Raw genomic sequence first — 27,855 nt, forward strand, 5'->3', positions numbered from 1 at the left:
AAAGCGGTAAATAAAATAAAATATCGGTGTTATAGCGGTGAAAAAATGGATGAAAAGTGGTATATAAAAGGACATATTGGTTTTAAAATTGTGAAAATAATCCTAAATTTGATTTAAAAACTACACTTATTCCACAGAATTAACATTTCACTTCTAATAGCACATTATCAGAGTATTAAGTTTATTTCTGTGTAAAGGAGTCCCTTTTTGCTTCTCCAATATTAACAGCAGAATTAATCAATTTTCCGGGAATTGCATAACACTCAGGATAATTCAGACCTCAGAAGGTGTCGCGTCGGTGAATAAACCCTGAATTTCGTGTTTAAGAGTTCATTTCGCTTTTTACAGTTCATTTCGTGACAAAATATGGTCACAAAATGCACCTCACACCTTTCAAAAACATGAAAAATTAACACTACAATGTGTTTTTTCAAATTTCGTTTTTTTGTCAAAAACGAAATATGCATGCCCCTAGTTATAGGACAAGGAAACATGTCAAGGTCAAGTTAAAATAACGTCCAAGCTCTTTCCACATTCGATCTTCTCTTGTCGACTTACGCAGGTGTTTTCGAATTAAGCGAAACCAGTTTTGCGGAAGGGTCTTGTAAACAACTTCGTATAAAAATTATCCGTATTTCGATTTATCCGTACTGAAATACATTATATATCCTATCTTATCGGCTGGGGAATGGGAAGAACTTCGGATTAAAGGGTACTTCGTAATAACCAATATCGTATTAACGAGGTTTTCCTGTATTACGTTCCCGAATTTTACTTTTTCTTGCATTATACATTCTTCATGGTCTCAATAGAACATTGTTATATTTATTTTTTTCTGGATATTGCATGTGTACTAGTTTTAGGTTTCTTCACCTTGATTCCCTCAAAAATATAAAATTATTCTTGCACTGTACCTGCAAAAGTTGGACGGTTTTTTTCCCCCAGCAGAATGAGTGGAACCCTATGTATATCAACTGTTGTAGAAGGCTGTAATCAAAATTTTATTGCTGAAGGAAAGTTTGATATTGCAGAATTTGCTTTATTTCAACTGATTACTTTAATGACTTTATAAAAAGATTCTATAAATCCAGTTGAAGAGAATTTCTAGCATTTGTTTCTTTGCAGGTTGCACAGTTACTTGAGAAGTATGAGTGGATCGCAGATGATCGTCAGTACTTTGGTCGGCCAAACACTGCTTATGATTTCAAAGACACAGACCCTCAGGAAGCAGGAAAACGCATGCAGAAGTTGCAGGAACTTCGAGATAAATTGAGCCGAAGTGTCAATACACGAGCCATGAATCTGCTTGGGAAGGCAGAAGAACAGGTACAGTCACAATTCTGGTGGTGGAGAGTTCGGCAGAGCAAAAGCAATAGGAGCTTGCCAAGCAACAATGCAGCAAGTTCCAATGAGGATGGTGGCACTGTGTGGTTTAGTGAGTGCAATATCAATTCATACTCAAATGGGGTCACGGATATTTTCCTTAGTCTAGGGTGTATAAAAATATACTCTCCCCGGTGCAACTTAACTGGTGGGAAACAACTTAGGATTACATTTCTTAGCTAGTAAGAACAATTTCAAACATTTCTAATTGGGAGGGGGTGCGGAACAGGAATTTCATTGGTCCATACTGAAAAGCATGTCATTGTTAGTGAAATGAAAAGCACCAGTTTCGCCACTCTCAGCTACTTAACATGTAACCTGCTATGACCAATCAAGGATTGGGCGTACATGCCCACACACACATACCCACAAACCCAACCTAAGTGCAAGGGCCATTAGGTTAATATCAGAAAAGGCTTGTGAGAGCTATTTCCAAAAGGTTTATACTTTCCCCCAATTAGCATCATGGGTAATGCTTACAAACGATTGCTACACCCATGGGATGGATAGAAATGATTTATTTATTAAAAAGTAACAATTTTCAGGCAGACAGTAGCCATCTTGAATACAAAAAACCATGTGCTCCAAATCATATATTTGCTAAATTCCTGATTTTTTATTAAATATAAAAGATAACACTTGTGCGTAGGTAAAATAATGCCTAATTTATGGAAAGTAAACTCATTTTTAATTATCTGGCATAAATAAGCCAGAAAAGGTGAAAAAAAAAACAACTTTGTTTACATTTTTCAACCACCTGATAACTCTGCCATCTGGTGGAAGGGATTGGAACCTCCACAGACAAGGAAAAGTCATGTGTGACTTCAGCTAGCTAATGAGAGGCTTCCAAGGCTGGGAAGATCCGCAAAAGAGGTTCCTGGATCGTATTTAAAGTCAACCGGAGAAAATGATCCTGAAAATAGGTTCCTGGAACGAATTGAAATACTCTACAGATAAAAAGTGAATTTACGATTCAGAACCCATTTGCGCTTCCTGATTTTCTCTCCTGGACTGGAATTGAATTTATTAAAAATTCCTGGACCTTTAACAACCATGTCATGAAATAGATATTCCCAAAACCCATAAAGTTCTCCATGTCACTCACAAACTTCCAATTTCGATCCTATGGTAATTTCTTTCTCTCTCCTGAAATTGACATTTTGGACAAATATTTATCCTAAATTTTTTCATTAATTAATTTCTGGGGATTACGGCACAAAGTTGCAAATAAGAGTATTAAAAATATGTAGAAATGTAAAAATCCTGGTGCAAGTATATTTTACGACTATTGCGAGATGTTTGAAACCCTGCATATTAGGTTTCTCACTTGAGTGTAAAGTGAATGCTTTGTAACGACCTTTTAACATTGCCGTCGAGTTAGGCAACACACAAAACGCCATGTGGGCTAGCAAACATTTCAGGATCTAGGTGTCCCTTTTTTTTTGCCTGTGGCTGTACATGTTGTATGAAAAGGACTTTTCTTTACTTAAGACATGTTGTTCTCTAATTTTTAATATTACAAATTTGCAAATTTTAATGTTGAAAACAGCAATTATACACTTATGGTATAGATGATGTATATTCTCTTTTGATATTTTCAGTACAATGACCTTCTTCGAAAGAAGCGGATTGTAGAAAATGACAAAAGCAAGATTGAAGCTGTAATAAGAGAATTAGATGAGAAAAAGAAGGAAGCACTTCGTCAAGCTTGGGAACAAGTGAACAAAGATTTTGGGTCTATTTTTAGCTCACTTCTTCCTGGAGCCCAGACACGTCTTCAACCTCCTGAGGGCCAAGATGTCTTGGATGGATTAGAGGTTTGTTTTCACATTATGTTTCATAGGCCATGCTAGGATGTTCCCAGATTGCAAAAATCTGAGTAGCTGCAGGAATCGTGGTGTATATACTACTATTTTAGTGAACGGTTGTCTTGTTTTGAAGTGTTGCACTGGAAATTGCTGAATGTGTTCATTCATCTGTTCCACCTGAGCAACCATGCTTTCCGTTCCATACATGGAGGTTACTCGTATAAACTTGATACATTGCTCTCTGAAACATTCCGAGTGTGATTAAGAATCCTTAGGTGAAAACATCGATAGACGCAATAAAATACATCCTGTACATAAAACACAAATGAGGTTTAATAACTTTCAACATGTGCACAACATGGCACCTGAGGAATCTGAAACTAACTCTGAATCAACAACAGACTATTGAACATTTTTGTTCTTTTTCCTCGTAGCTACATGATTATACCTAATATAATACTCACAATACTCTCATCTTCAAAACTCTCTTCTGGACAGTTCACGACTTTGTATGGTGTCTGTTTCTGTTTGATAAGCAGGTTGCTGGTTCCAGAACAAACTGTTATTAATGCTTCTTCCATCTTCTCTATCCTGTTCCTTTCTTATTTTCCTCTTGAAATATGACGGCCCCCGTGGTGGAGTGGTTAGCACATCACACTACAATGCCAGGGGTCCTGGGTTCAAATCCCGGCCTTGACATGGATGTTTGTGAGTGTCCATTCATCAATTTCATTATACCATCACTCATCCCCATCTTTGCAAATTAGCAAAAAGTGTCACAAAAAGCTAAGTAAAATAAACCAATCTTCATGAAATTCACTCGGGCACACTGGAACCGGCCATTCTATGACACCGCTCCACTAGCAATGACCTGTTGCAACGTCTGACACCTAACTCAACAAGAAACAAAGGACAGTCCACCAGGAAACAAGAGATCAGTGCCACAGGGATGGAAGACGCAGTGGGAGGAGGAGGGGTACACTGTATCATGATGAGATCTTGTGTTGTGGCATGCCATGTCACTTATTGTGAAACGCAGGATGCAAGTTTTTAAGAGTGTTGCAGTAGACTGCCACACACCCATGTACAGCTCCTCTGGACCCTGCAGGTACTGGTATTTTTATTTATCGAACTGGTGTGGAGGCTAAAGATAACACTTGGTCCATTGCCAGAATTTAGTACAAGTCTGAATTTATCTGTTCTATTCCTGAACGGATTTAATCAATTGTTGAAAGTTTTTTAGATTCTATTTTTCTTTTAGTAATCTCTAGTTTAATCATTATCTCCACCTTACATAGGATAACAACTGTCTGATGTCACCAGTCACAGAATATTGCTCTTAAAACAAGGATATGCATTTTGATTATAGGCCTTCGTACATTATACCGAACGTTGGTGTAACAAAGTTTCTCCTATTAACGTTGATATTCCTTTAAATCAAGACGTTAATTAGCTGGCTAATCAGGTGGTTGAGTGAAAACTAGCAATCATCTAAATTTCTAATGTACGCTGGTGATATCTAAACGAAAGGTTCTGGTTAGGTGGGCGATTCTACAATTAAAATACACTTTTGACAAAGAAAAAAATAATGAAGATCGAAAAGTTATGAAATGTTTTTCTTTGTACTAGATGTGTAATATTTTGATGTTACATAGGCAGAACTGAATTTTCACCAACAACTTTTTATTTAATTATTGAAAATGTAATTCTTCATGCTAAGTGAATTTTATCCATGTTAATGGCATTTTGTCCATGCTAATGACTAGAGGCACACATTTTTGGTAAATAAAGAAATGAAATTTCGGTACAAAGTCCATTTCCGGTTCAAAAGCAGTAAATAAAATAAAATTTCAGTGTTATAGTTGCAAAAAATAGGATCAAAAGCGGTATATAAAATTACATTTTGGTTTTAAAATTGTGAATATAATCCGAAATTTGATTTAAAACTTGCTCTTACTATAAAAAATAAACATATCCCTTCTAATAGCACATTTATGTTCTTACCAGAATATTAAGTTTATTCCTGTATAAAGGGATCCATTTTTGCTTCTCAAATATTTGCAGCAGAATTAATAAATTTTCTGTTAAGAGTCTATTTTGCATTTTGCAGTTCATTTCGCATAATTTCGTGACAAAACAGGGTAGGAAAATGCACCTCACACCTTTCAGAAACATGAAAAATTAACATTGCAATGTGTTATTTCACATTTCGTGAAAAACGAAATATGCATGCCTCTAGTAATGGCTAATTGAGTCTATGCTAATAACAAACCAGCCATCTTTGAATTTATCTTTATCATGTTGAGTTGAATCAACTCCAGTTTTGGGCTTCCGATTTCAAATCATTCAATAAGTTAATTCTAATTTTTATTATTAGTCTGCTGAATCATATGTAGTCCATGGAAATGACAACAAATTAATACACTGGCATTGGTTTCAGAAGAAATGTATTTGTAATCCCATCAGTGAAACAAGATTCCTCCAAAGCACTTGGCACATGGTCACTGACTGTAGCTTGAAGTAGTGTTGCCATATGTACTATTAATCTAAAGAAAAGTAATATCCCTGCCTTCCAAATCTCAAATTGAAATTTTGCCACACTGATGACTTTAGGATCTAGGGAGAAAAGTTAATACTGTCCCATTCTATTGTATTGTTGTTTCTTTCATGTTGTTATGATTTATCATACTTGCTTCATACAAGAAATATTTTTACTTCATAAATAAAAAATTACATTGAAAGAATTGCACTGAAACTTGAATATGCCATGCCTATAACCAACCAAAGGTTGGGTATACATCCCCAATACATACAGGCAGCACTCCACTCCAACCAAAGTACAAGGCCAATTCAATTCAGGTAGAATTAATAGGAATAGACATTCCCAGATAGGTTAAGATTAACAGAAATTAGGCCTAATTAGTAAAAGTATGATAAAACATCAAAATATTAAGTAAATAATAAGCCCCAGACCAAAATTCATTGGTTATCAAAAAAAAAAAAACCTTTTGTTGATAGATAGAATTCAGAGAGCACATGTTACTTTTCATGCAATTTTTTTTATTAATACAGATATTTTCAGGATAATATTTGTGCAAGCACAAATTAACTTGCTTTCCCTGAAAATAACTGCAAGTCACAATTATTAGTACAAATAAACCACAAAAACATCAAAAAATCGATGTTTTTGGACAAAAGACAATCGGTCTCACAGCACCAGAGCCATCTGGTGAGAGTCAGTGGAACTAGCCCTGACTAGACTGCCATCTATTGGGCTTCTCAAGGTACTTGATAAAGGCAAGTAACCCAAGGTGCTGTGAACCAATCAGATGGCCTCATGGGCGTGGCTACCAGACAATGAGTCTGAGATAGCTTTTAACATGAGAGGAAGCCATCTTGATTTCACTTCTTGCTAACAGTTGGTACAGTTAACATCGCTCCAAGTTTTGGGCCAGAGTAGGCCAGTGGAGAGAGGACAATGGAGTCACCATTGTGTGAAATATCTAATAAGTGCTTGGGAATAGTCCTGTAGTGTATAATATGGACGAATTACAGCACTTGAAGTGCCTTAAAGTGCATGGAACCAATATCCATGAAAATTCTGAAATTCTCAAAACCACATGGTGAGGACAATGAGCCTTCAGGAAACCATGATGCTTTGTATCCAAAGACATCCATAATTAATCGGCACATCCTTTGTGATATAGCTCCCTGAAACAGTTCATTTGCAAGACAATACCCATATGTCTTAAGATACCGCTATATTTTTAGTGTAAATTCACAGAAAATCTCCCCATTTATAGTTGGAGTGACAAGTGTGTGCAACAAGGCCCAGGTGTGATAAGGTGAATGCAGAATCTGTAAGTACAATGCTTTTGTTACCCATTTTGTTGGTTCCAAGTGTAAAAATAATCTTATAAGTTTGTGCAGTGCTTGTATATAGTTAAAAGTGATATTACTCGGAATATTAAATGTGTCTTTCCAACATCTTGATTTATCAATTCATATTTGGGCGGGTAAGTCCGGGAAGCGTACCTCTCGCTCCGGAATAACTAGGCTGAAAGTCCCTATGATAAACCAGCAATCATTCCTCGGAATGGATGCTGGTCTACTGGGGACATCCTCCATGTTAATGGTCACTGGAGGACAGCGTAGAGCTGCACGGGGATGGGTGCGTCCAGGTTGCACAGCAGAGTAGTTTCATAGGTTCAATCAAGCCCAAAGTGGGTGAGTAGGTTAGGTTAACCTATTCTATTGTTCGGCAACGTAACCTGGAGGCACGTATCCCTGGACCAGCCGCGTAGACGAAGCCATTCGACTCCCGAATATATCGTCTGTCTTTTGTCTCTCTCGCAACGCGGATCGCAAGATTATGAGACTCAATACCGGCACTCCCCAAATATGAATACCAGATCAAGGTCGCTGGAACGGCCAGCAGGTCGTGGGTTCCAACCCAACGGTAGTGCAAGTACCAGTAGTAACCCCCAACTTGACCTCATTGTGGCAATGCTCCAGGAGCAAGCGAAAGTCTCTGAAAAGGTTAGTCAGAAACTTGAGGCACAGGGTCAGAAACTTGATGCGAAACTTGAGGCACAGGGTCAGAAACTCGATGCACAGGGTCAGAAACTTGATGCGCAGGGTCAGAAACTTGAAGCGCAGGGTCAGAAAATTGATGCTCAGGGTAGGGAATTTGCCAAGGCATCGGCGGAAGTAAATAGGAAACTTGAAGCCGTAAGGACGGAATTCCAGGCCAGACTGGACTCCATCCACAATGCCACCACGAAGACCTCAGAATTGTTAACAAAGCAAGTAGCGTCCAACACCAATAGAATTAACCAAATAGAGATCCAATGTAATGACTTAGAGTCTAGGTTAGAAAGGGATTTTACGCAAGTGTCAGGCCAGATTTCGCAACTGAGGGAACTCGTTGGCGAAGTGCAAGGCGGTGACAATCAGACCACCACAGCTCAGATTCTAGGGAGGTTAGATGCCCTAGAAAATATATGCAGAGAGCTCACTTGCAGTGACCACATGGTCACGATCGAGAACAGGGTTCTCGAGCAAGTGAGGAAGGAAATGCCGAACTGCCAGGCGGAAGGCCGCAGCTCGCATGTATGCATTTCCGAGGGCCAAGTCACTGAGCAGCGCACCTCCTCACAACAAAGGGTTGGTGAGGAGCAGCTGCCAGCAGAACAAGGGTCTGACAATGCAAGCCTGATGAGGATTCTTGCTTGCCTGGAAGGGATGGAGAGACGAATTACTCAGTCCGCCCTTCCGCTGATGTCAGCTACCAAGCCCGTCTCACCTGCACGGAATGTGTCTGTCCACCAGGCCTTGTACCAAGCCAAACGACGACCTAAGGGTTACGAAAGCTCTGACCAGAGTAGTGGCTATGTGTCTCCCCCTAACAAGTACCACCCACTTGGTAACTCCCCGGAATCCAATTCCGAAAGCTCGGACGCCGAAGTCCGCAGCCAGAGGAAGAGGAAGAACCGGAGGAGGAACAAGAGCAAACCTAGGGTTAGGTTTGCTGATCTCAAACAGCTCCCAACCTTTAACGGGCAGGGGAACAGGCTGGCCTCCGATTTTGTGCAGGAGTTTGAGAGAGATCTCACTCTCCTGGAGGTAGATTTGGCGGATGCCCTCCAAATAATCTCGTTCTGTCTACGGGACGAGGCAGGGCAGTGGTACGAGAGGAACGAACGAAAGTTCAAGTCCTACTCAGATTTCAAAAGGCAGTTCCTCTCATATTTCCAAGGAGATGGGTGGAGAGCTTCTTCCCTTGCGAAGGCCCTCAACGAAAGGTACAACCCATCCCAGCACAGATCAGTGCACAAATATTTCTGGCGCCAAGTCAAAATGATTAGGCTTGCGTTGCCAGAAATCGCCGACAACCAGGTTTTCACCCACGTTGTGCAACAGCTGCCGTGCAGCTTGAAGGACCAGTTAATCCTGGCTCCCTTCATCTCTCTTCAGGAGGTGGCCAACTCCATACTTCGGTATGAGAGTGTGCAAGTGCCACAATATCCTGAGAGGGAAGTTGCAAGGCCAGCACGACCCAATTATGGGAAAACCACGACTCGCATTAACCGGACCTATGTGAGTCGTGGTCAGGGTGAAGCGAGCGGTTCATCCAAAAAGGAGGATGCTCACATGTGCAAATCTGCGAGGGGCTCCTGGCCTAAGGAGTACCCGAACAGAAAGGTAGACCGGAGAAAGGGTGGAACATCCCAGCGTAAGAGTTCCGCCAGCTCACACGGCTCTTCCGAGCATCTCGCTGAGGTGCATCCAAATGTGCACAACCAGGGAAACTAGGTAGGCAACGTCCTGACGTGGGGAAGGGCGATGCCAAACCTAAACCTATCCCACAATGTTCAGATTCATGCAAGCACACTCCACTGATAAATCAATATCAGGCAGTAGGTGACTCAATGTTGTCACGTCTTGCGCAAAGAAAATTCGGGTATCCTGTCCAAAGAGACAGTGATGGTAATTACCACATCGGACTTTGCATATCTGGACAAACCTCAGCGCAGTTGCTCAGTGCTTTGAGAAGGGAAAAGTGTGTTCATAAAAATGTGTTATTAATGGTATCCACAAATGATATGCTCCGAGGGAAGGACACCAACCAGGTGTTCCGGAACCTCCAGGATATCATTTACACCCTAAAGAGGAAAGGTGCTCAGACGGTCATTGTTCTGACTCCTCCACCAGTTCCCAGGTTAGCCAATGAGAACCGACACAGGTTCTGGGCCATGTATGACTCACTAATTGCAAAAATATTATCCCTTGATGATAATAGCAATGTAAGGGTTCTGGATTCCTCATCGAAATTTGTGCACAAGGGCCAAGAAATGAACATGTCGCTGTTCGAAGAAACCATGGGTTACTGTCAAAACATGAGACCCGACCTGGTTCACTTCAGCCCACGAGGTATGGATACCATACTCAATGCACTCGATGAGGTAAAATGGTTCACCAAACCAGGTCACACACCCAAGGGTAGACAAATGGAATCTCAACAGAGCGAGATGAATGCCATCCTACCCTATGAGCAACCCTCGGGAAACTAGCCTGTGCTATTCTCGCTGGGGGTGATGGTGGCCAGGGTGTAACAATTCCTACTCGGTTAGTAAGCATGGAATTTACTAGTGAGGAAACTCATTGATATATGTTTTGTACATTTTTCACTTCCCCAAAGAATCATAGTAGACAATGATCCCCAGTTAGGGCCAAACAATTCACTCAGGAACTCCGTTATGGAACACTTTCATATTCCCACAGGTGAACAAACCGAATGGGATCAGCAATTGTTCATGGCTGTATCCCGGACGGACGAAAGGCGAAACAAAGCCAACAATAAGGTAAATAAATCACAGCAAAACAGGACTGTGATCAAACTGTATGATTTAGTTTTTCTTAAATCCCATCTCCAAAGCAAAGCTCTAGAGGGACAGACCCACAAATTGTTCCACACCTTCTTCGGTCCATTAGTTTGTAGTGATCAGGTGACGAATAACATATTTAATCTTGTTCATTGTGTTAGCGGTAAGAGCCTACCCAACCAACATGTGAATAACATGAAGTTGTGGAGGTGTAGCTATAAGGTGTATAGTCATTACATTGAGAAGCTCAGACTACTACATCCGGTGCTAGCATAGAGAGTACCTCAAAGAAGTTAATTCAAGCCAAGGGGCCTCTGAATTCAACGAGGACTCAACCTCAATCCCGACGGGGTGCAGCCGTTTCCCTACGACTTGCTTAGTCTGTTGGTAAGACGAGTAACTGCGCACAAATGGCTCCACCCTCGTACCCTTGTGATACTTCCCCATGGAAACTGTAGATGTCTGCTCGTCAGCTCTACGTTTCTTCCTAAACCCGATATCAGTAGGACCTAGGAGAGAAGTACGCGACGGTACGGCTCCTGCGCTATAGTATTAGTCGCATAAGAGGTATTGGTATCCCTCTAGCGCATCCAGGGTAAGACGCACGGATAGGAGTGTACAACAGGTACAAGATGAGGAGAAAAAGCTACACATTTTTTGAACACTAGTATTAATATATGTTAAAGGTCAGAGGTTTTGTGGATGAGGTTCTGTCTGGTCTGTGACATTCACCCATTTGTACATAGGGTAGAAAAATTTATGTCAAGATCGTGTAAGGGATTATTTTATCATTGTATGCAAAAGTCAATTTCATTGTTGTATACAAAAGCCTATTTCATTGTTGTGTACAAAAGTATTATTTCGTTGTTTTATACAAAAGCCTATTTCATTGTTGTATACAAAAGAATTATTTCGTTGTTGTATACAAAAGCCTATTTCATTGTTGTATACAAAAGAATTATTTCAGTATTATATGCAAAGGCAATTTCATTGTGGTATAGAGGGTAATTTCATTATTGTCTACCAAGACCATTTCTTTGTTGGACACAAAAGTGAGTCCAACCGTCATATAGAGATTTATTTCCCTATGAGTACAAATCTATGCTAGATCACTCACTACCAATCAAGCAAAATATTGTTTAGCAATCATTGGGTATTTGCACTACCGATGGGTTAGGTTCGACCAAACCAGGGTTAGCGGTAATAGAAATATGCAAGCACCCCCAAACATATAGGGTTGTTTATGAGGAACAACCCAAAACCAACAAGGGTAAGGTCAAAGCCTGCGTGTGAAGTGGGGCCAGTGAGTACATCACTCCAACTCCCCCTCAGTGTCACCACAAAACCCCGGAGCAAACACACAAAAGTGCATGGTGTCATAGGCAGCAGCAGACCCCCAAGCATATTATACCAGGAACTAGAGACAATCTTTTCAGCGTTCCAGCAATATGGGGAAGCAGGGAGTGTGTCAGGGGTTCGTAATCGAACATTGACATCCAGAAACGAACCACCATGACAATCCTACAGACTTCACAAAATGAGTGCATTCCACAGATTGTACACAATCCCAATGGGCAGCCAGGTCGAAGCATTGCTCGGCCAAGCGAGCAACAAAAACTTTTGATGGCAACGCAAAGTGCACAAAGCCAGGCGACAGGGATCTCCACCTAAGGAGATATTGAAGAACAATTGTGAAGTGATCAAATGTGGACAACATACCAAGGTGTATGGTGAACATTTTTTGAAGGTACTGCACCCTCAAGTGAATGAGGGGCAGATACATTAGATACGTACCTAAAAACTACTAAGCAATTCAGTTAGAATACAAAAACTGTATTCAGTGCGACAAAAAGCAGACATAACATGGATAACTAAAATCATTTATTGAAAACTTTTAAGTGTGTGTTATATTAACCATGTATATATCATCTAGGAAATCGTTCGATATATATCGAACAGAACAATATCTCAATCATTTATCCAAGTCACGGGCAAGAATAATTGCAAATTTATTTTTCTTTCATGTATATGTTCTTTTCGGACCAGCGTGGTCATAACGATTCAGTGTGTATATAAATATTTTTGTGTATGTATTTGGGTATAGTGTAGTAAAGGGTAAAGAAAAATGATCCGCTTCACGTATCCTTTTTCTTTTCCCGAGGGCCCGGGATATGTATAACCAACCAAAGGTTGGGTATACATCCCCAATACATACAGGCAGCACTCCACTCCAACCAAAGTACAAGGCCAATTCAATTCAGGTAGAATTAATAGGAATAGACATTCCCAGATAGGTTAAGATTAACAGAAATTAGGCCTAATTAGTAAAAGTATGATAAAACATCAAAATATTAAGTAAATAATAAGCCCCAGACCAAAATTCATTGGTTATCAAAAAAAAAAAAACCTTTTGTTGATAGATAGAATTCAGAGAGCACATGTTACTTTTCATGCAATTTTTTTTATTAATACAGATATTTTCAGGATAATATTTGTGCAAGCACAAATTAACTTGCTTTCCCTGAAAATAACTGCAAGTCACAATTATTAGTACAAATAAACCACAAAAACATCAAAAAATCGATGTTTTTGGACAAAAGACAATCGGTCTCACAGCACCAGAGCCATCTGGTGAGAGTCAGTGGAACTAGCCCTGACTAGACTGCCATCTATTGGGCTTCTCAAGGTACTTGATAAAGGCAAGTAACCCAAGGTGTTGTGAACCAATCAGATGGCCTCATGGGCGTGGCTACCAGACAATGAGTCTGAGATAGCTTTTAACATGAGAGGAAGCCATCTTGATTTCACTTCTTGCTAACAGTTGGTACAGTTAACATCGCTCCAAGTTTTGGGCCAGAGTAGGCCAGTGGAGAGAGGACAATGGAGTCACCATTGTGTGAAATATCTAATAAGTGCTTGGGAATAGTCCTGTAGTGTATAATATGGACGAATTACAGCACTTGAAGTGCATGGAACCAATATCCATGAAAATCTGAAATTCTCAAAACCACATGGTGAGGACAATGAGCCTTCAGGAAACCATGATGCTTTGTATCCAAAGACATCCATAATTAATCGGCACATCCTTTGTGATATAGCTCCCTGAAACAGTTCATTTGCAAGACAATACCCATATGTCTTAAGATACCGCTATATTTTTAGTGTAAATTCACAGAAAATCTCCCCATTTATAGTTGGAGTGACAAGTGTGTGCAACAAGGCCCAGGTGTGATAAGGTGAATGCAGAATCTGTAAGTACAATGCTTTTGTTACCCATTTTGTTGGTTCCAAGTATAAAAAATAATCTTATAAGTTTGTGCAGTGCTTGTATATAGTTAAAAGGGATATTACTCGGAATATTAAATGTGTCTTTCCAACATCTTGATTTATCAATTCATATTTGGGCGGGTAAGTCCGGGAAGCGTACCTCTCGCTCCGGAATAACTAGGCTGAAAGTCCCTATGATAAACCAGCAATCATTCCTCGGAATGGATGCTGGTCTACTGGGGACATCCTCCATGTTAATGGTCACTGGAGGACAGCGTAGAGCTGCACGGGGATGGGTGCGTCCAGGTTGCACAGCAGAGTAGTTTCATAGGTTCAATCAAGCCCAAAGTGGGTGAGTAGGTTAGGTTAACCTATTCTATTGTTCGGCAACGTAACCTGGAGGCACGTATCCCTGGACCAGCCGCGTAGACGAAGCCATTCGACTCCCGAATATATCGTCTGTCTTTTGTCTCTCTCGCAACGCGGATCGCATGCCATTGTATGGATACATTTCTTTTCTATCTTATTTTGAACATTTTTTAATTATAATTGGTGGAAGGGTTGTATACCTATAATATAGGTACTACTAGCTGAGTAACTGTTGTTAAAGAGCCGGGACTTTAAATTGTACCAAGTTAAAACTCTGTTAGCAGGACAAGGAGTAGGAAAGGTATGAGTTAAAACCCAATATGTCTTCCACACAGGACAGGACAGGTATGATCATGCCAGTTTTGCATTTTTTTTCAAGTTTCGGCAACATTTGTTGCCCTGCCTCATAGTTCTATTACTTCTGGCCATTTTTTCCCCTGTCTTGGTTTGCTTTGTTTTGATATTTTCCGCTTTCACACTACTGCCGCGGTAATAGGGCATTTAATATTGTATTACATTGTAGGCGTTGTATTATACTTGAAATAGTTTAAGTAGCTAGACCTGATCATTTCTATTCTATTGCATATATTTATCCTTAGCGTATTTCTTCTGTCCTTTTCCTAAGTGGTTTACTCAATTTATTTGTTGTATATTGAATCTGATATTGTGACGGTCATCCATCCCGAATACGGTCCATACTGACTTGTGTTCCATTAAGCCAATTGTCGTATGTTTGTTTTATATGAGTTGCTGCTTTGTGATAAAAATTTTGCCCTTTGTATACCGAGAGATTGTTGATATATTGCCATGGCAAGCATCAATAATCTGAGTTTGTTGATTCGTTGCCATGGTAACAATTTGGAAATTTGGACTTCGGGCTTCTATGATTTGTAAGTAAAAATCCAACTAGTCCTTCAATAAGTAGAAATGTTTTCAAAATATAGTTTTCTTTAATTTTGTGATAGCTGGTCATAAAACAAGATAATTTTTTGTTGTTGCATTTTCGAAAATTGTCATAAGTGAAAAGCAGCCATTGTATAGGTGTGTCTGTTTTACATATAACAGGGTACCTGTCAAGACAGAAATATGTCGATAAGTTTCATTTCATGTTCCTTGTATTCAAGAAACACATTCTACTTGTTGCTTCACTTATGCTACTATTTCTAAATGGAGCAAAAAAAATAGTATAGAATTCCGGGAACACGGTAGCACACTGAATTTGTAGTAAAATCACAGGTCTGTCACACCTAGCAAGGCTGCATCAAAATCCCTCCCCTGCCTGTGATTGTGGAGCAGACAAACAAATGCCAAATCATCTCTTCTTCCATTGCCCATTAAGGAACAAACACAGACATGCTCTTATTTTAACGGACTACACAGAGCCAAGATACCATTTCCTGTATCCATACCCTCCCTATTATCGTCTTCCCCTCATACAATGTAGATATTATATAGTTTTGCCCGCCAGAGTGGTATTCAGTTTTGAAATTTGTGTGTATATGCAAGTTTGTGATGAGTGTGTTACAGTACAGTGAAGAGAAGTGTAATATTGCGATATCTTTACAACCACAACTACTACTATAACTTTGATTCTATGGTACCTTGCTTAAATCCTTGACCAAGACTGCCACATACCTGGCGGTGAGGGTCACGAAGAATAAAAAGTCGTAGGTTCGATCCCCACCACCAACAAAAATAAATTTGATCACCTGAAGAAGAGAGAAGAGGTGCTCTCTTGAAATGTATTGTTAGAATTATAGTTAAAAGTGCTAGCCAGCGGATAATGTCCAATTGGCATTGCATGCTAACATTCACATAATTATTATGTACATACATGCGCATAATCTTTTTATATCATTTTACATATTTTTATTTGAACAAATTTGAGTTTTGGAACTGATGTTACATTGAATTTTATGCTACTACATGAATAGTCTATACACTGTTGTAACTGAATTTTGTAAAGGGGGTTTGTAGGGTCAAAATGGGGAATATGCCTAGGGATGGGCCAATATGAAATTTTGGGGGATACCGATAAAGTACCGATATAAAATTTACCGATAACCGATTTTCTACCGATCCGATATAAAATTATAAATGGTACTTGAAGAACCTGAAATATTCATTCATCTCCTTAATAAATGTGTATTTCGAGGTGAATGCATTGCAAGAGAAGTTGAATATTTAGACATACACTGCAATTGCTCGAGACAACCATTCGTAATGCACAGCTCTTCGTGGATGTTTCAGATTATAATTGTGTCTAATGGCATGCAAACGTCTCTCCCTACACCTCACTTTGATCTCGATGTGTTACCGATGCGCTAAAGGCATTTTAATGCTTTTTTCTGACACTCCGAAAAGGAGCAAATTGGTACAAGAATTCAGTCATAACTTTTTACTGGTTGTCTAAAAAAAACTTCACCATCACATTTCTCGTGAAATTCTAGCCTGATTTGATATTTGACATCACCCACTTCCCATTGAAAATTTTGAAGCTGAATTCATGATGGTGGCTGTCATCGTCATATGCCCTATAACATTTTCCCTTACCTCTATAACAAACCTACAATGTTAGTTTTGTGGAACAGTATGTCATTCAACTTTTATTCACGTGTCTGCAGCCACCTGGTTACAAACATTAAGGAGGTGAATGAACCCTTTCAAGTTTTTTAACAAATAGTTTCAAGTTTACAGTGGCCACAATGAAAATCTTTACATAAGTAAAAAAAGCAGCAAAAACAAGGAAAGTCTGATTCTTCTTTGTTTTATAGCTTTCAAAATTTCACAATTTTTTACTATCAATACAGGGTGATTATTTATGTAGTTTACAACTTCAATAATTTATAATTATTTATTGGAACCACACACAGACTTGGTTTATATGTCATTATGCAGCAAACCACTAAAAAGGTAAAGGTAAAGTGCTCCCCTGTGCATAGCACCATGCCATGAAGGTGTATATGCAGCAAACCACTTCAAGTTTTTTTATTAGAAATCTGTTATGGTTCAATGTGTGCACCGTTGGTCATCCTGGACACATCCCAACGAAAGTCAATTTCCTGCCAAAAATTAACCAGCATTTCAGGGGTAACATTAGCGATGGCTGTTGTGATGCGATCTTGAAGTTCATGAAGATTATGAGGTAGGAGAGGGGTGTACACCCTATCTTTCACAAAACCCTACAAAAAAAAGTCGAGTGGAGTGTAATCTGGAGATTCTTCTTTGCTGAGAGCACAATCACCGACAAAGTCTATCTGGATATGCTCCAGAACTTCCTTCTTCCACAGTTGGATGAAGATGACCATGATGGGCGCATATGGTGGCAACAAGTTGGCACTCCGCCGCACTAACTGACAGAGGTAAGGGAATTCCTTGAACACGCACTTAGCTCTTTCCGCACCAGTGAAAGTTGCCATTTTCAACGATAGACCGGTGGCGCTGCATGTGATCAAGTCCGCAACTAAACGCTACGTGAGTCAAAACTTGAAGTGTTTTGCTGCATAATGACATATAAACCAAGTCTGTATGTGGTTCCAATAAATAATTATAATTTGTTGAAGTTGTAAACTACATAAAGAATCACCCTGTATTTTGCCATATTTCCACAAGCATGTACAACTTATAGTAATCTTCTGGGCATTGAATCTGCCAAATTTCAAAATAAGTTTTGTCCATTGTCACCCACAACTTCTTCAGCAGCTCTTGCAACTCTGCGATGGTAGATTGTTGTTTTTCTTGAACCTCTTTTTTAATTGATTCCATTCATTCTCAATTGGGTTTAAGTCGGGTGAGTTACCAGGCCATTCAAGAACTGGTATTTTATTGTCAATCAACCACTTTTTAACCGATTTCTTCCTGTGAGCTGGTGCACTATCATGCATAAAGTACCGACATTCATGAATTGTCCAGAATGTCAACATGTGTTCTTCCAATACTTTAATGTATTGGTCCCCTGTCATGGTTACGTTCTTGGGGAGAAAATATAGTCCCCCTCTACCATAAATACCACTGAATGCACCACATACCATCACACTAGCCGGATTTTTAATAGTGTACCTCGGATCATACTGTGACACATTTTTCGGTCTTCTCACAATTTTTAATACTGATGTAACAAGTGTAAACCTGCTTTCGTCAGAAAACATTACGTTTTGCCAGTCTTCTGATGTCCAGTGTTGATATTTTCTGCAAAATTTAGCCTTTTCAACTTCATAGTTGAGGTTACAAGCGGTTTCTTGGCAGCACGACGAGCTGGTAAGTGAAGGTCTCTCTGTAGTCGATGTTGTATGGTGCGGATCGATACATCACTTAGCAGATCTGGATGCTGCTTCAACTGTGTGGCCATAATTGATGGATTTGGTATAACTTCACATTTCAAAATCTTGTCGGCTCGTGGCGACGTTTTTCTGGTACTCCCAGAGCCTACTTTCTGTTTAGGTGTTACCATGCCAAGTAGTAGACATGCAGCTGCTTTTTTAAGGTCATAAATAGCCTGTCTTGAAACTTGCAAATCAGCTGCAACACGAATCACAGACATATCTTGTTGAAACAAAGTCAAGGCACGAGTCTTCTCTTCCATTGTCAACTTCTTCCTCCCCATTGTCCTCTTAGGCAGAAACAACGAAATGACGAAACTGCACACTTCTGTAACACGGAAAAATTGTTTGCACTGGATACCACAACTGGGACTCTTCTTTTTCTCTGGTTCCCTTGTAAAGACTGTTAGCAAAGCATAACCACAATACTGTCGGCTGTTGTTGACTGAACAATCACAAGATTATAAACCCCTCCCACTTTGTTTATTTCGGAGTATAACAATGGCACAGTTGGCGCACGTGATAAAAATGTAAAGATTTCAATTGTGTTCAATTGTAAATATTTCCATTGTAGCGACTGTATGTTGGATCTCTAGATTATTGGTAAAATGGGTACCTTTACCATATTCATATCAGCAAAAATGTCATATTTGTTCATCCATTTTTTAAATCTGTTTAACCTTGAGTTGCTGAATGGAAAGTCTGCTTCTCATACATGGAAACTTGTTGTGGACAGCTGAAAAACTGGCTTCCTAGCACCACATGGCAGCAATTATTAACATTCTTTTCAAAATTGAGAGAACGGCATTACATATCCTCTAAGAGTGTTCTTTTGCCATGCTTCTCTCTAAATTTGGTACATTCAACGTTCATAGGACCAACACTACAATGAAATTCCATAAATTGTTTCCATAAGCTTGCAACACTGTTGCTCTTATACGTTGTTATTTTTTCCCCCAAGAAGTATCAGCATATTTTCAATGAAACTTTGCATGGTTCTAGAAATGTACTATTGCCACATACTACATTTTTTCTTTTTTCTTTAACCTTTAATTTTTATTATGGGGAGGTACAAATTTATAAATTTCACCTCCACTAAAAGCCATATTCGAAAATGCTGAAAAAAATAAATTATAAATGCTCTCCACAACAATTAGTTGTCGAACTACAATTTTTTCAATACATTGAGAAAGTTTGAAAGATGCTTGTTTGATGCTTGAAAAGTCTTGTCCTGGAGGCTGCATCCTCTTCTAAAGGTTTCTTTTTATTTTGCACAAGTTCTGTGAAAAATTTTCAAGGCAAGACTTTATAATATTATTTATACTTGATTGAATGGTGAGGGAAAAACTGCTTGTGCAAATTAGATTATCTGAAATATCCCAGGATTCTGCAATAACCTTTGTAACAGACTCACATTTTCTTAATAATACTCTCTCTGAACATCACACAGCACGGTAGCTCAGTCGTTAGGGCATCTGACTACCATGCGAGAGACCCAGGTTCGATCCTTGGGAGGGGAGAACGAGGACTTTTTCAACCTGTTCAAGCACCTCCGGCACCCACCCAGCGTCGTATAAAGTGGGTACGTGGAGGAAACTCTGGGGGGTAAAGGCAATCAGGTACATGGTGCTGATCACATCACCTCCAGCTCAGCCGAGATCAAGAAAGTGTGGGGCCCTAACCCCACCCCCCCTATATGCCTTCATGGCATGGTGCAAAGCACAGGGGAGCACTTTACTTTACTGAACATCACACATTTTAAAATAATCTAATGCATGCGTTGTGGAATACAGTGATGTGAATGGAAAGCAGTAATAATTTTCTTTTTTACAGGTGAAAGTTGGTTTCGGAGGCGTCTGGAAAGAAAGTTTAGGAGAACTGAGTGGAGGACAGAGGTCCTTAGTTGCTCTCTCCTTAATTCTAGCTATGTTGCTATTTAAACCAGCTCCTATCTACATCCTGGATGAGGTGGACTCAGCCTTGGATCTGTCACATACTCAGAACATCGGCAATATGCTTAAAACTCACTTCAAACGCTCGCAGGTTAGTTGCCATACTAATAACCTCACGGTTGAGTATAATTGAGTTATGCAGACGTGCCTGCCTTTACTGATGAAAATTGCAAATATTTTGAGAATAATATAATAATTTTATGTAAACACTGTGTTTTATCTAGGGCTGAAGTGATACTGACACTGATTCCCACCAATATCAATACAGTGCAACCTCGATTTTACGTTTCTCAGGGGACTAAGCTGAAAAAACTTAAAATGCAGGAAAATGTAAAATCGAGGAAAATTTCTTAACATTTTGTACGTTGGGACCGTCAAGCTTGACTATATAATGCGGGAAAATGTAAGATCAATGAATGTAAAATCGGGGTTTCACTGTACCAATGCTTGAATATTGTAATAATTAAAAGTTGCTCAAAATATTGATTACTATTTGTGTGCGAGTATTCTACTGTACTTATATGCATTAATTTACCAAGGATTTTGCATTAAAATATTCTAGAATTACATCGGAATATTAAATTATATGTTTTCACATGGAACTGGTGCGAAATAAGAAAAATCTTTGAATTTTTTCAAAATTCAAGATAATGAGACTTCGTGAAAGTGTCGCGTGGTATTTTTGCGGAGCCCATGAAAGACCAAAGTGCCAGAAAACGATGAGCAAATAAATTCCAGCCAATACCTGCTGATACCGGTACATTAGCATGAGTATTGGCTCAGCCCTAGTTTCATCTGAACCTTTGTCACAGTATTTTAGGTACATGCAAAATAATCTAACGCAGTTATTTTTAGTGGTTTTTATTTAATTTTATCTGCGACGTTTCGTTCTGGTTTCCCAGAACTATTTCAAGCTACACATACAACAACACAACCTCACGTGGCTAGCCACTCTACACTTCAGTCTTAAGAGGTGAGATAGACAAAGTACACAAATTTCTACTTCACTTTTTGATGATCGTTGCCTAGACAATCTTCAAATCGACCTAGGTATTTTTTGCAAATTCTACATGGTTTAGAAGAGCATTGTTCAAAATCTGTAATTCATTTCTGTGTTCTGGAATTTACAGCTTAAGAAATCTATGATTATGTTGTAAATTGCAAGTACTGTATTTGTGCGTGTATAAGACACAATTTTTCCAAAAATACCATTGTACAGTCACGGATGCTTATGTGTTGCAACAATCCCATTGAAAGTCAATAAAATCATGACCGAGAAGAGTCAGTGACTGTACATGTTATACACAGATAAATTCCAACAGGTACATAAAACCACGTGTGCTTTCCTATAATAGTGAAATGGATGTTTCTCATGATTTTTCACCTTCCATCACTGAACGAAGCAACATGATTTTGGAAGAGATCAAGTGTGTATCTACCATCACATGGGAGCTGTAACATTAGCATTTACCATGCATGGAATAATAGGAAAACTTCCTCAAAATTGTTTCTGACATAAAAAACTGTCGTCAATAGGCACTTTTCTTTGGTTGGAGCTTCCTGTAGCTTCTCTTGATTCTGCCATTCTCTCATACTTGCCTCTCCCAACATGGAATTTTCAAGCCACAGCCCCCTTGCCTTTTTCCTGTGTGTACCACAAAACTTGCAATTTGAAACCAGCAGTATAACTCGTTTCCCCATCTTGATCATGTCCTTGTCTACTACAGAATGAAAGAGGTGGCTAAAGAAGTGAAAGGTTAGAGGTGGTTGAAGGAAGGAAACTGGGAAAGAGGTACCATGTATACGCACTAAAATATTCCAACATGGTCCACATAGGAACAGCAATAAGATTCAACAACTAAGATGATCATTTCTTGATCCTAAATTGTGCTGCACATTATGTGCAAGATATAATTGTTTGCCACCTTCGCTGTGAGAAACCAGGTTGTGCATTATATGTACATGCTTAAATATGGTGTATGATTATTTTGTGTGAATATATTATACAAGGTATGTACTGAAAGTAATTAGTCAAGTGATGTTACTCAAATTCAGAAACCACTATTTTAATTCTACCTATGGTAATACATAATTTGGACCTTATTGTTACTTTTCCACATAACACTTGTAGAAGTTGGTTTCGATGTGACGTAACCACCGTTGAACCTCATCCTTCACCTCATCATTTTTGTCAAACTTGGTACACCGAATGCTGTTCTTCAATGGAGCAAACAAGTGAAAGTTGGATGGAGCTAAGTCTGGGATGTAGGGAGGGTGGAGCATTAGCTCCCAGCTCATATTTTCAATTTCCTGTACTGTGCACTCATCTCTATGGGAACGGCCATTGTCATGTTGCAAAATGACATTGTGCTTGTCTTTATGATGTCCTGTATAATGTGCATTTTCTCGTAGTTATCCTCCTGTCACTTTGGATAAGCTCGTCAATCCAGTCCGTGTTGTTGCACGTGGAAGCTGTTTTCAATCTGTCACTAACAGGCTTATCAACAATGTCTGTGTTACCATCTCTAAAATGTTTCCCACACCTTTTCACTGTACTGTAACCCATGCAGGCATCTCAGTAGAAATTCTGTAAATCCTGATGAATTTTGCAGCTCCCAACATTTTCCATAACAAGAAATTCTGTGACAGCACGTTGACAAAACGAACTGTCTTTGGACACCATTTTTCTCCTACTGACAGCAAAAGTGCACATACATGTGGTTCATGGACAACCTGTCATAAGTGTGGTTTAAACCGAAATGTTAAAGGCCTGAGAGTAATGAAACAAAGCTCACAACTTTCAGTATGTACCTTGTATATATGGAAACATGTTTTTCAGCCTAGGTTTTACTAGTCAGTAGCCCAAACATCCCATACATACACCATGAGTTAATTGTTAATTGAGAAGTGCAGAACACAAACATGACATCAGAAAATCTCAATTAGGGTGTTAGGGTTTACTGACATAATACGCACTTGAAAGGTGTTCAATTTACTTTTAGGGTGGCAGATTGGCTATGAAGGCAGGAATTTCAAATTGAATGTGTTCTGCATCATGAGTGCAACTAATCATTATTCCTCCTTGCATTATGTTTGGAGGTGCTCTGCCATGTGTATAATAATCTAACTCGGGAACTATGCACAGTACTTCACTCTACTGGCTGCTTGAAGTAGTGGACCTCATTCCCTATGGCAGTCAAACATGTTATCAATCATCAATGTTATTGCAGGCTTTATTGCCTTACTTATTGATCCACTCTAGCACAATGCTATGATAGTTATATAATGATGTGATGTTTCATAGACAGATTCAGCCATTTCTTACTTACCTTTCAGTTCATTTTGGTGTCACTCAAGGAGGGAATGTTCAATAATGCCAATGTATTGTTCCAAACAAGGTTTGTGGATGGAATGTCGACAGTGACTCGCAGTGTTCAAGGTCAATCAAGAAGACAGTAATTGGAGACATCATCCAAGATAATGTACAAAATTTAATTTTTTTTCTTATGTTAAGAAGCGTGGTCTAAACATATTTTTTGTATTTTTATAAAAATGTTTACCAGGAAATTCATGTTTTATTCTTGGTTAAGTAATGTGTGAATCAAGTATTTTATTAAGTAGTGAAAGTTCAAACAGGCAGAAACTATGAGAAATAAATAGTGTAGTTTAAAATGAAAACAGAAATCTTCAAAAGTTGTTGTTCCCTTTTTATTTTATTCAGAAACCAGTAAACTTTTGAACTACAGCATTACGTAGTGTGTTAAGAGATGAACGAAAAGTAAATATTGTAGGTTTGACATGAACACTAGAGTACAAAGCAAAATAATTCATGCCACCACAAAAATAAACATAGCAATATTAGATGAGAAAAACTCAACTATTTTTGCACTGTTCACTTACATTTATTGAATTTTAAAACTGTTATTCAAGAAAGTGTATTTCATGTAGTGAGTTTTGTAACATATTAGATCATGTAGAAATAAAATATTAATATTACCTCTTTCATTTATTTCTTTGCAATTAACGAAGTAAAATAAATCAATAAATACAGAGAAACTAGTACTCACTTTTTCCGCGAAACTGTTTTTATTGTAGTTGTAATAATTTCATTGGCCACTGCCACCATCCTCGAAACTTGTTGCACTATGAAAGGATATAATGAAACAAATAAAATAAATCAGTCAATCTCTTGTTTATAGGCTGGCGATACACTAAACATTCCACTGGTCACCTTGATGCTTATGCAATTGATCAATATTCATTAAGTTGAAAGCCAAAGAGGACAATATGTGGCCACTGATATTGTGAAAATCACAAGCCTATGATCCTATTAATAACCTTGGAATTTTATTTAAAATACTAGCTGATTACCTGGCATTGCCCGAGTATTTAACCCTTAGTACGCCGCGCGGTGTGACGAAAGTAAGCCCAGTGTCGCCGAGGCTTTGAGCGGGAAATTTGAATTTGTATACATAATGGAGAAAAATCGTAATAACTGGCACTATGGGACCAATCTACTTCGGATAACTTTTGTTTTGCAGGCAATACATCGGTGCATGCAACCATGTAAAATTTGGATGCCCCAACCATGGGGGGGTTACGGGCGGGGGCTGCATCCCCCGAATTTCAATGAAAAAACATAAAAATGTGGAGTTTGCCCCCTCTTCTCCAGCTATTTTGGGGAGAAAACCGGAACTTTAGTTTTTTTTTTAAAGAATGGACCTTCCGCAACAGAATGAAACTTGATTCATGTTCGTGGGTGGAATACAATTTGAATAATAAGGCAAAATGTAAAACTCTAGCGAATTTTAGCCAATTTGCATATTATTCATAAAATTGTTATAACTGACACTATGGGACCAATCTACTTCGGATAACTTTTGTTTTGCAGGCAGAACATCAGTGCATGCAACCATGTAAAATTTGGATGCCCCAAACATTGGGGGGGGGGGGGTTTACGGGCAGGGGCTGCATCCCCCGAATTTCAATGAAAAAATCATAAAAATGTGGAGTTTGCCCCCTCTTCTCCAGCTACTTTGGAGAGAAAACCCGAACTTTTGCTTTTTTCGTTCGCACTTGCATCTTGTGTTGCTACTGTGAATCTATTTCTCCCTTTTGACTCGGCTCTTTCTGGAAATATGTCCGGAAGGAAACGATTGTGCGTTACGGAAATCGATGAGCTGTTATATGATACGAAAGTGTTTATGGTGAGGCCTTTGTTAGTCCTAACAGAGGAGGGAAGGGCCTTTGCAATCGTTTGTTTTGTCTATACTTCTGGATAGACGCACGCTTTAGACTCGTGCGTCTGGCTATTGTCAAGCTTCATTGCATTTCTAACATTGAGGCGACAGAAAGCTGAGACCGCCAAACCTCATCCAATCCCCTCTCTCCTTGCCCCCCCCCCCCTGCCACTACTTCAGCTGGATCACCAGGTCTAAACACAAAGAAGAATGTGTGCCTTATCAGTACTAAATCACAGCGTTGGAAGCTTGGAGGAAAACAGCATCGTAAATACCAAGCATTTATTGTGTCAACTGAAGAGCGAACACGTGTTTGGGTGAGCCCAAACACCTGACATATTCCGAGAAAGTAGGGGGGGGTGGATTTGGAATTTTCGAAACATGATTGCAAAACGTTCCCGAACGAACTGTCAGTGTTTCAACCTCAATATACAAATATAAGTGTGGCAAACCCTCGATAATTGTATCTAAAGCTGTTTGTAACATATGTGTTACGGCGGCGAACTAAGGGTTAAATGTCATTGTGAATGTCACCAATTAGCTTAGCGACTCCGAAAACTACTGATTCGACACTAATGTACGTCATTTTTGAAATTTTATTTTTCACCCCATGCCGATAGGTGATGAACTTGGAGTTGAACGGCATTGGGAGTGTCACTATTCATCTTAGCGACCCTGAAAACTATGGATTCCACACTAATATCGATCGTTATCGATTATTTTTACATGTCACCTTCCCACCCCTAGGGGTGTCTTACCCCCACAGTATTTCTTTCCAGATTGTAAGTGATATGTGATCCAAGTTTGGTTGAAATTGCTCCAGGTGTTTGAGAGTTATACATATATACATACTAACATACATCCATTTTTATATATATTGATGATTGTAAGGGTGTACTTTGAAGTACTATTAATCAATGTTGCAATTCTGCTTGAAATGATGTTGAAATTCTTTGCCCATTAAAATCTGTTCAGAAAGAAAAACAAAGCATAGCTTGACTTATTGTATACTTAATATGTAGTACATGTGTAGGGTTGCTATATAAGTGAAAATCTGGGATGCCACTGACTGCAAGCCTGTGTGGGGGCTGGACCTGACAAATTTTGGACTATACACTGAAATTGCCATCTTACCAAAGGTGGTAAGGTTTTTGCAACAAAGTCACAAAAATTCAAGACTCAAAATATAATTTTATAAGAACCATTTTGTACCTTACATATTAAATTCGAGTATAGGAATGTAATAATAAATATCGAATTTCATGAAAATGTATAGTTTTAATCATTTCTGCTTTCCCACCTGATTCTGGGACATTAGTGGATCCCAAAGAAACTTTTTGGGACAAATGATACCATTCTGGGACTGTCCCAGTAAATGCAGGATGTTTTTTCAACCCTTTACATGTGCCTACAACAGTTATAGCCCAGAGAACTACAAACAAAAGATGCATGCCAAGCAACAGTACAGCAAGTTCCAACGAGGATGGTGGCAGTGGCCACTGAAATTAATCGAAAAAGAAAAAACAGCTTCGCGGATAAAAGTGAGTACTAGTTTCTCCATATTTACCTACCTGTTAGCTTCAAAAGCTTGACCCCAATGTGTTTGGGTGGGGGAGATCCACATTTCACCAAGTTTCAGCAACACTACACTTGACTGAATTTCTTTGAAAAGAATTAACATCACCTTATTAACATTAATGTACTTAACTAAGTACTGTAGTTCAGTCTGTGGAATAGGATTGAATGTAGGTGAATATTATAGATGAAATAAAATTTTTAAAAGTAGTACAAATGTAGAAAAGTCCTGCACCCTGCTGTGCAGTCTAAGGCATCATGCTTTTGGGCTCTGGCTATGGGACGTGTGCAAGTTCGAGTCTTCTGAAGAAAGCTTAACTTTTCTCCTGATATTTCAACCTGTGTATGGCACTGGTGGCCTCCCACCATCGTAAGGAAATTGGGGAGCTACAAATGAGTAGTGTAACCCGGTCACAGAAAACTACGACAATGACTGGGGGTTCGAAGTTCTGAGTTCTGACCACATGTCACCCTGTAACTGGTTGGATGACCACCTTGGGTGAGTGAGTGAGTAGAATCAGGTGGGAGTGAGGCCGGCAGTCAGTAGGTAGGCCCTG

General features: G+C 39.1%; 1 protein-coding gene across 1 annotated transcript in view; it reads left to right on the forward strand.

The window, feature by feature from the left end:
* Positions 1-24,479, forward strand: part of SMC2 (structural maintenance of chromosomes 2) — an 88,278-nt gene extending 63,799 nt beyond the window's left edge. Inside the window, exons 19-22 of the mRNA XM_083131395.1 lie at positions 1,126-1,326; positions 2,985-3,200; positions 20,365-20,574; positions 23,820-24,479. Of these exons, the coding sequence (XP_082987521.1) occupies positions 1,126-1,326; positions 2,985-3,200; positions 20,365-20,574; positions 23,820-23,942 (750 nt within the window). The 3' untranslated portion in view covers positions 23,943-24,479. The remainder of the gene's footprint in view (positions 1-1,125; positions 1,327-2,984; positions 3,201-20,364; positions 20,575-23,819) is intronic.
* The last annotated feature ends 3,376 nt before the right edge of the window (positions 24,480-27,855 follow it).

Source organism: Lepisma saccharinum, chromosome 1 (assembly GCF_977018435.1).
Source record: "Lepisma saccharinum chromosome 1, izLepSacc3.1, whole genome shotgun sequence".
Taxonomy (NCBI): Eukaryota; Metazoa; Arthropoda; class Insecta; order Zygentoma; family Lepismatidae; genus Lepisma; species Lepisma saccharinum.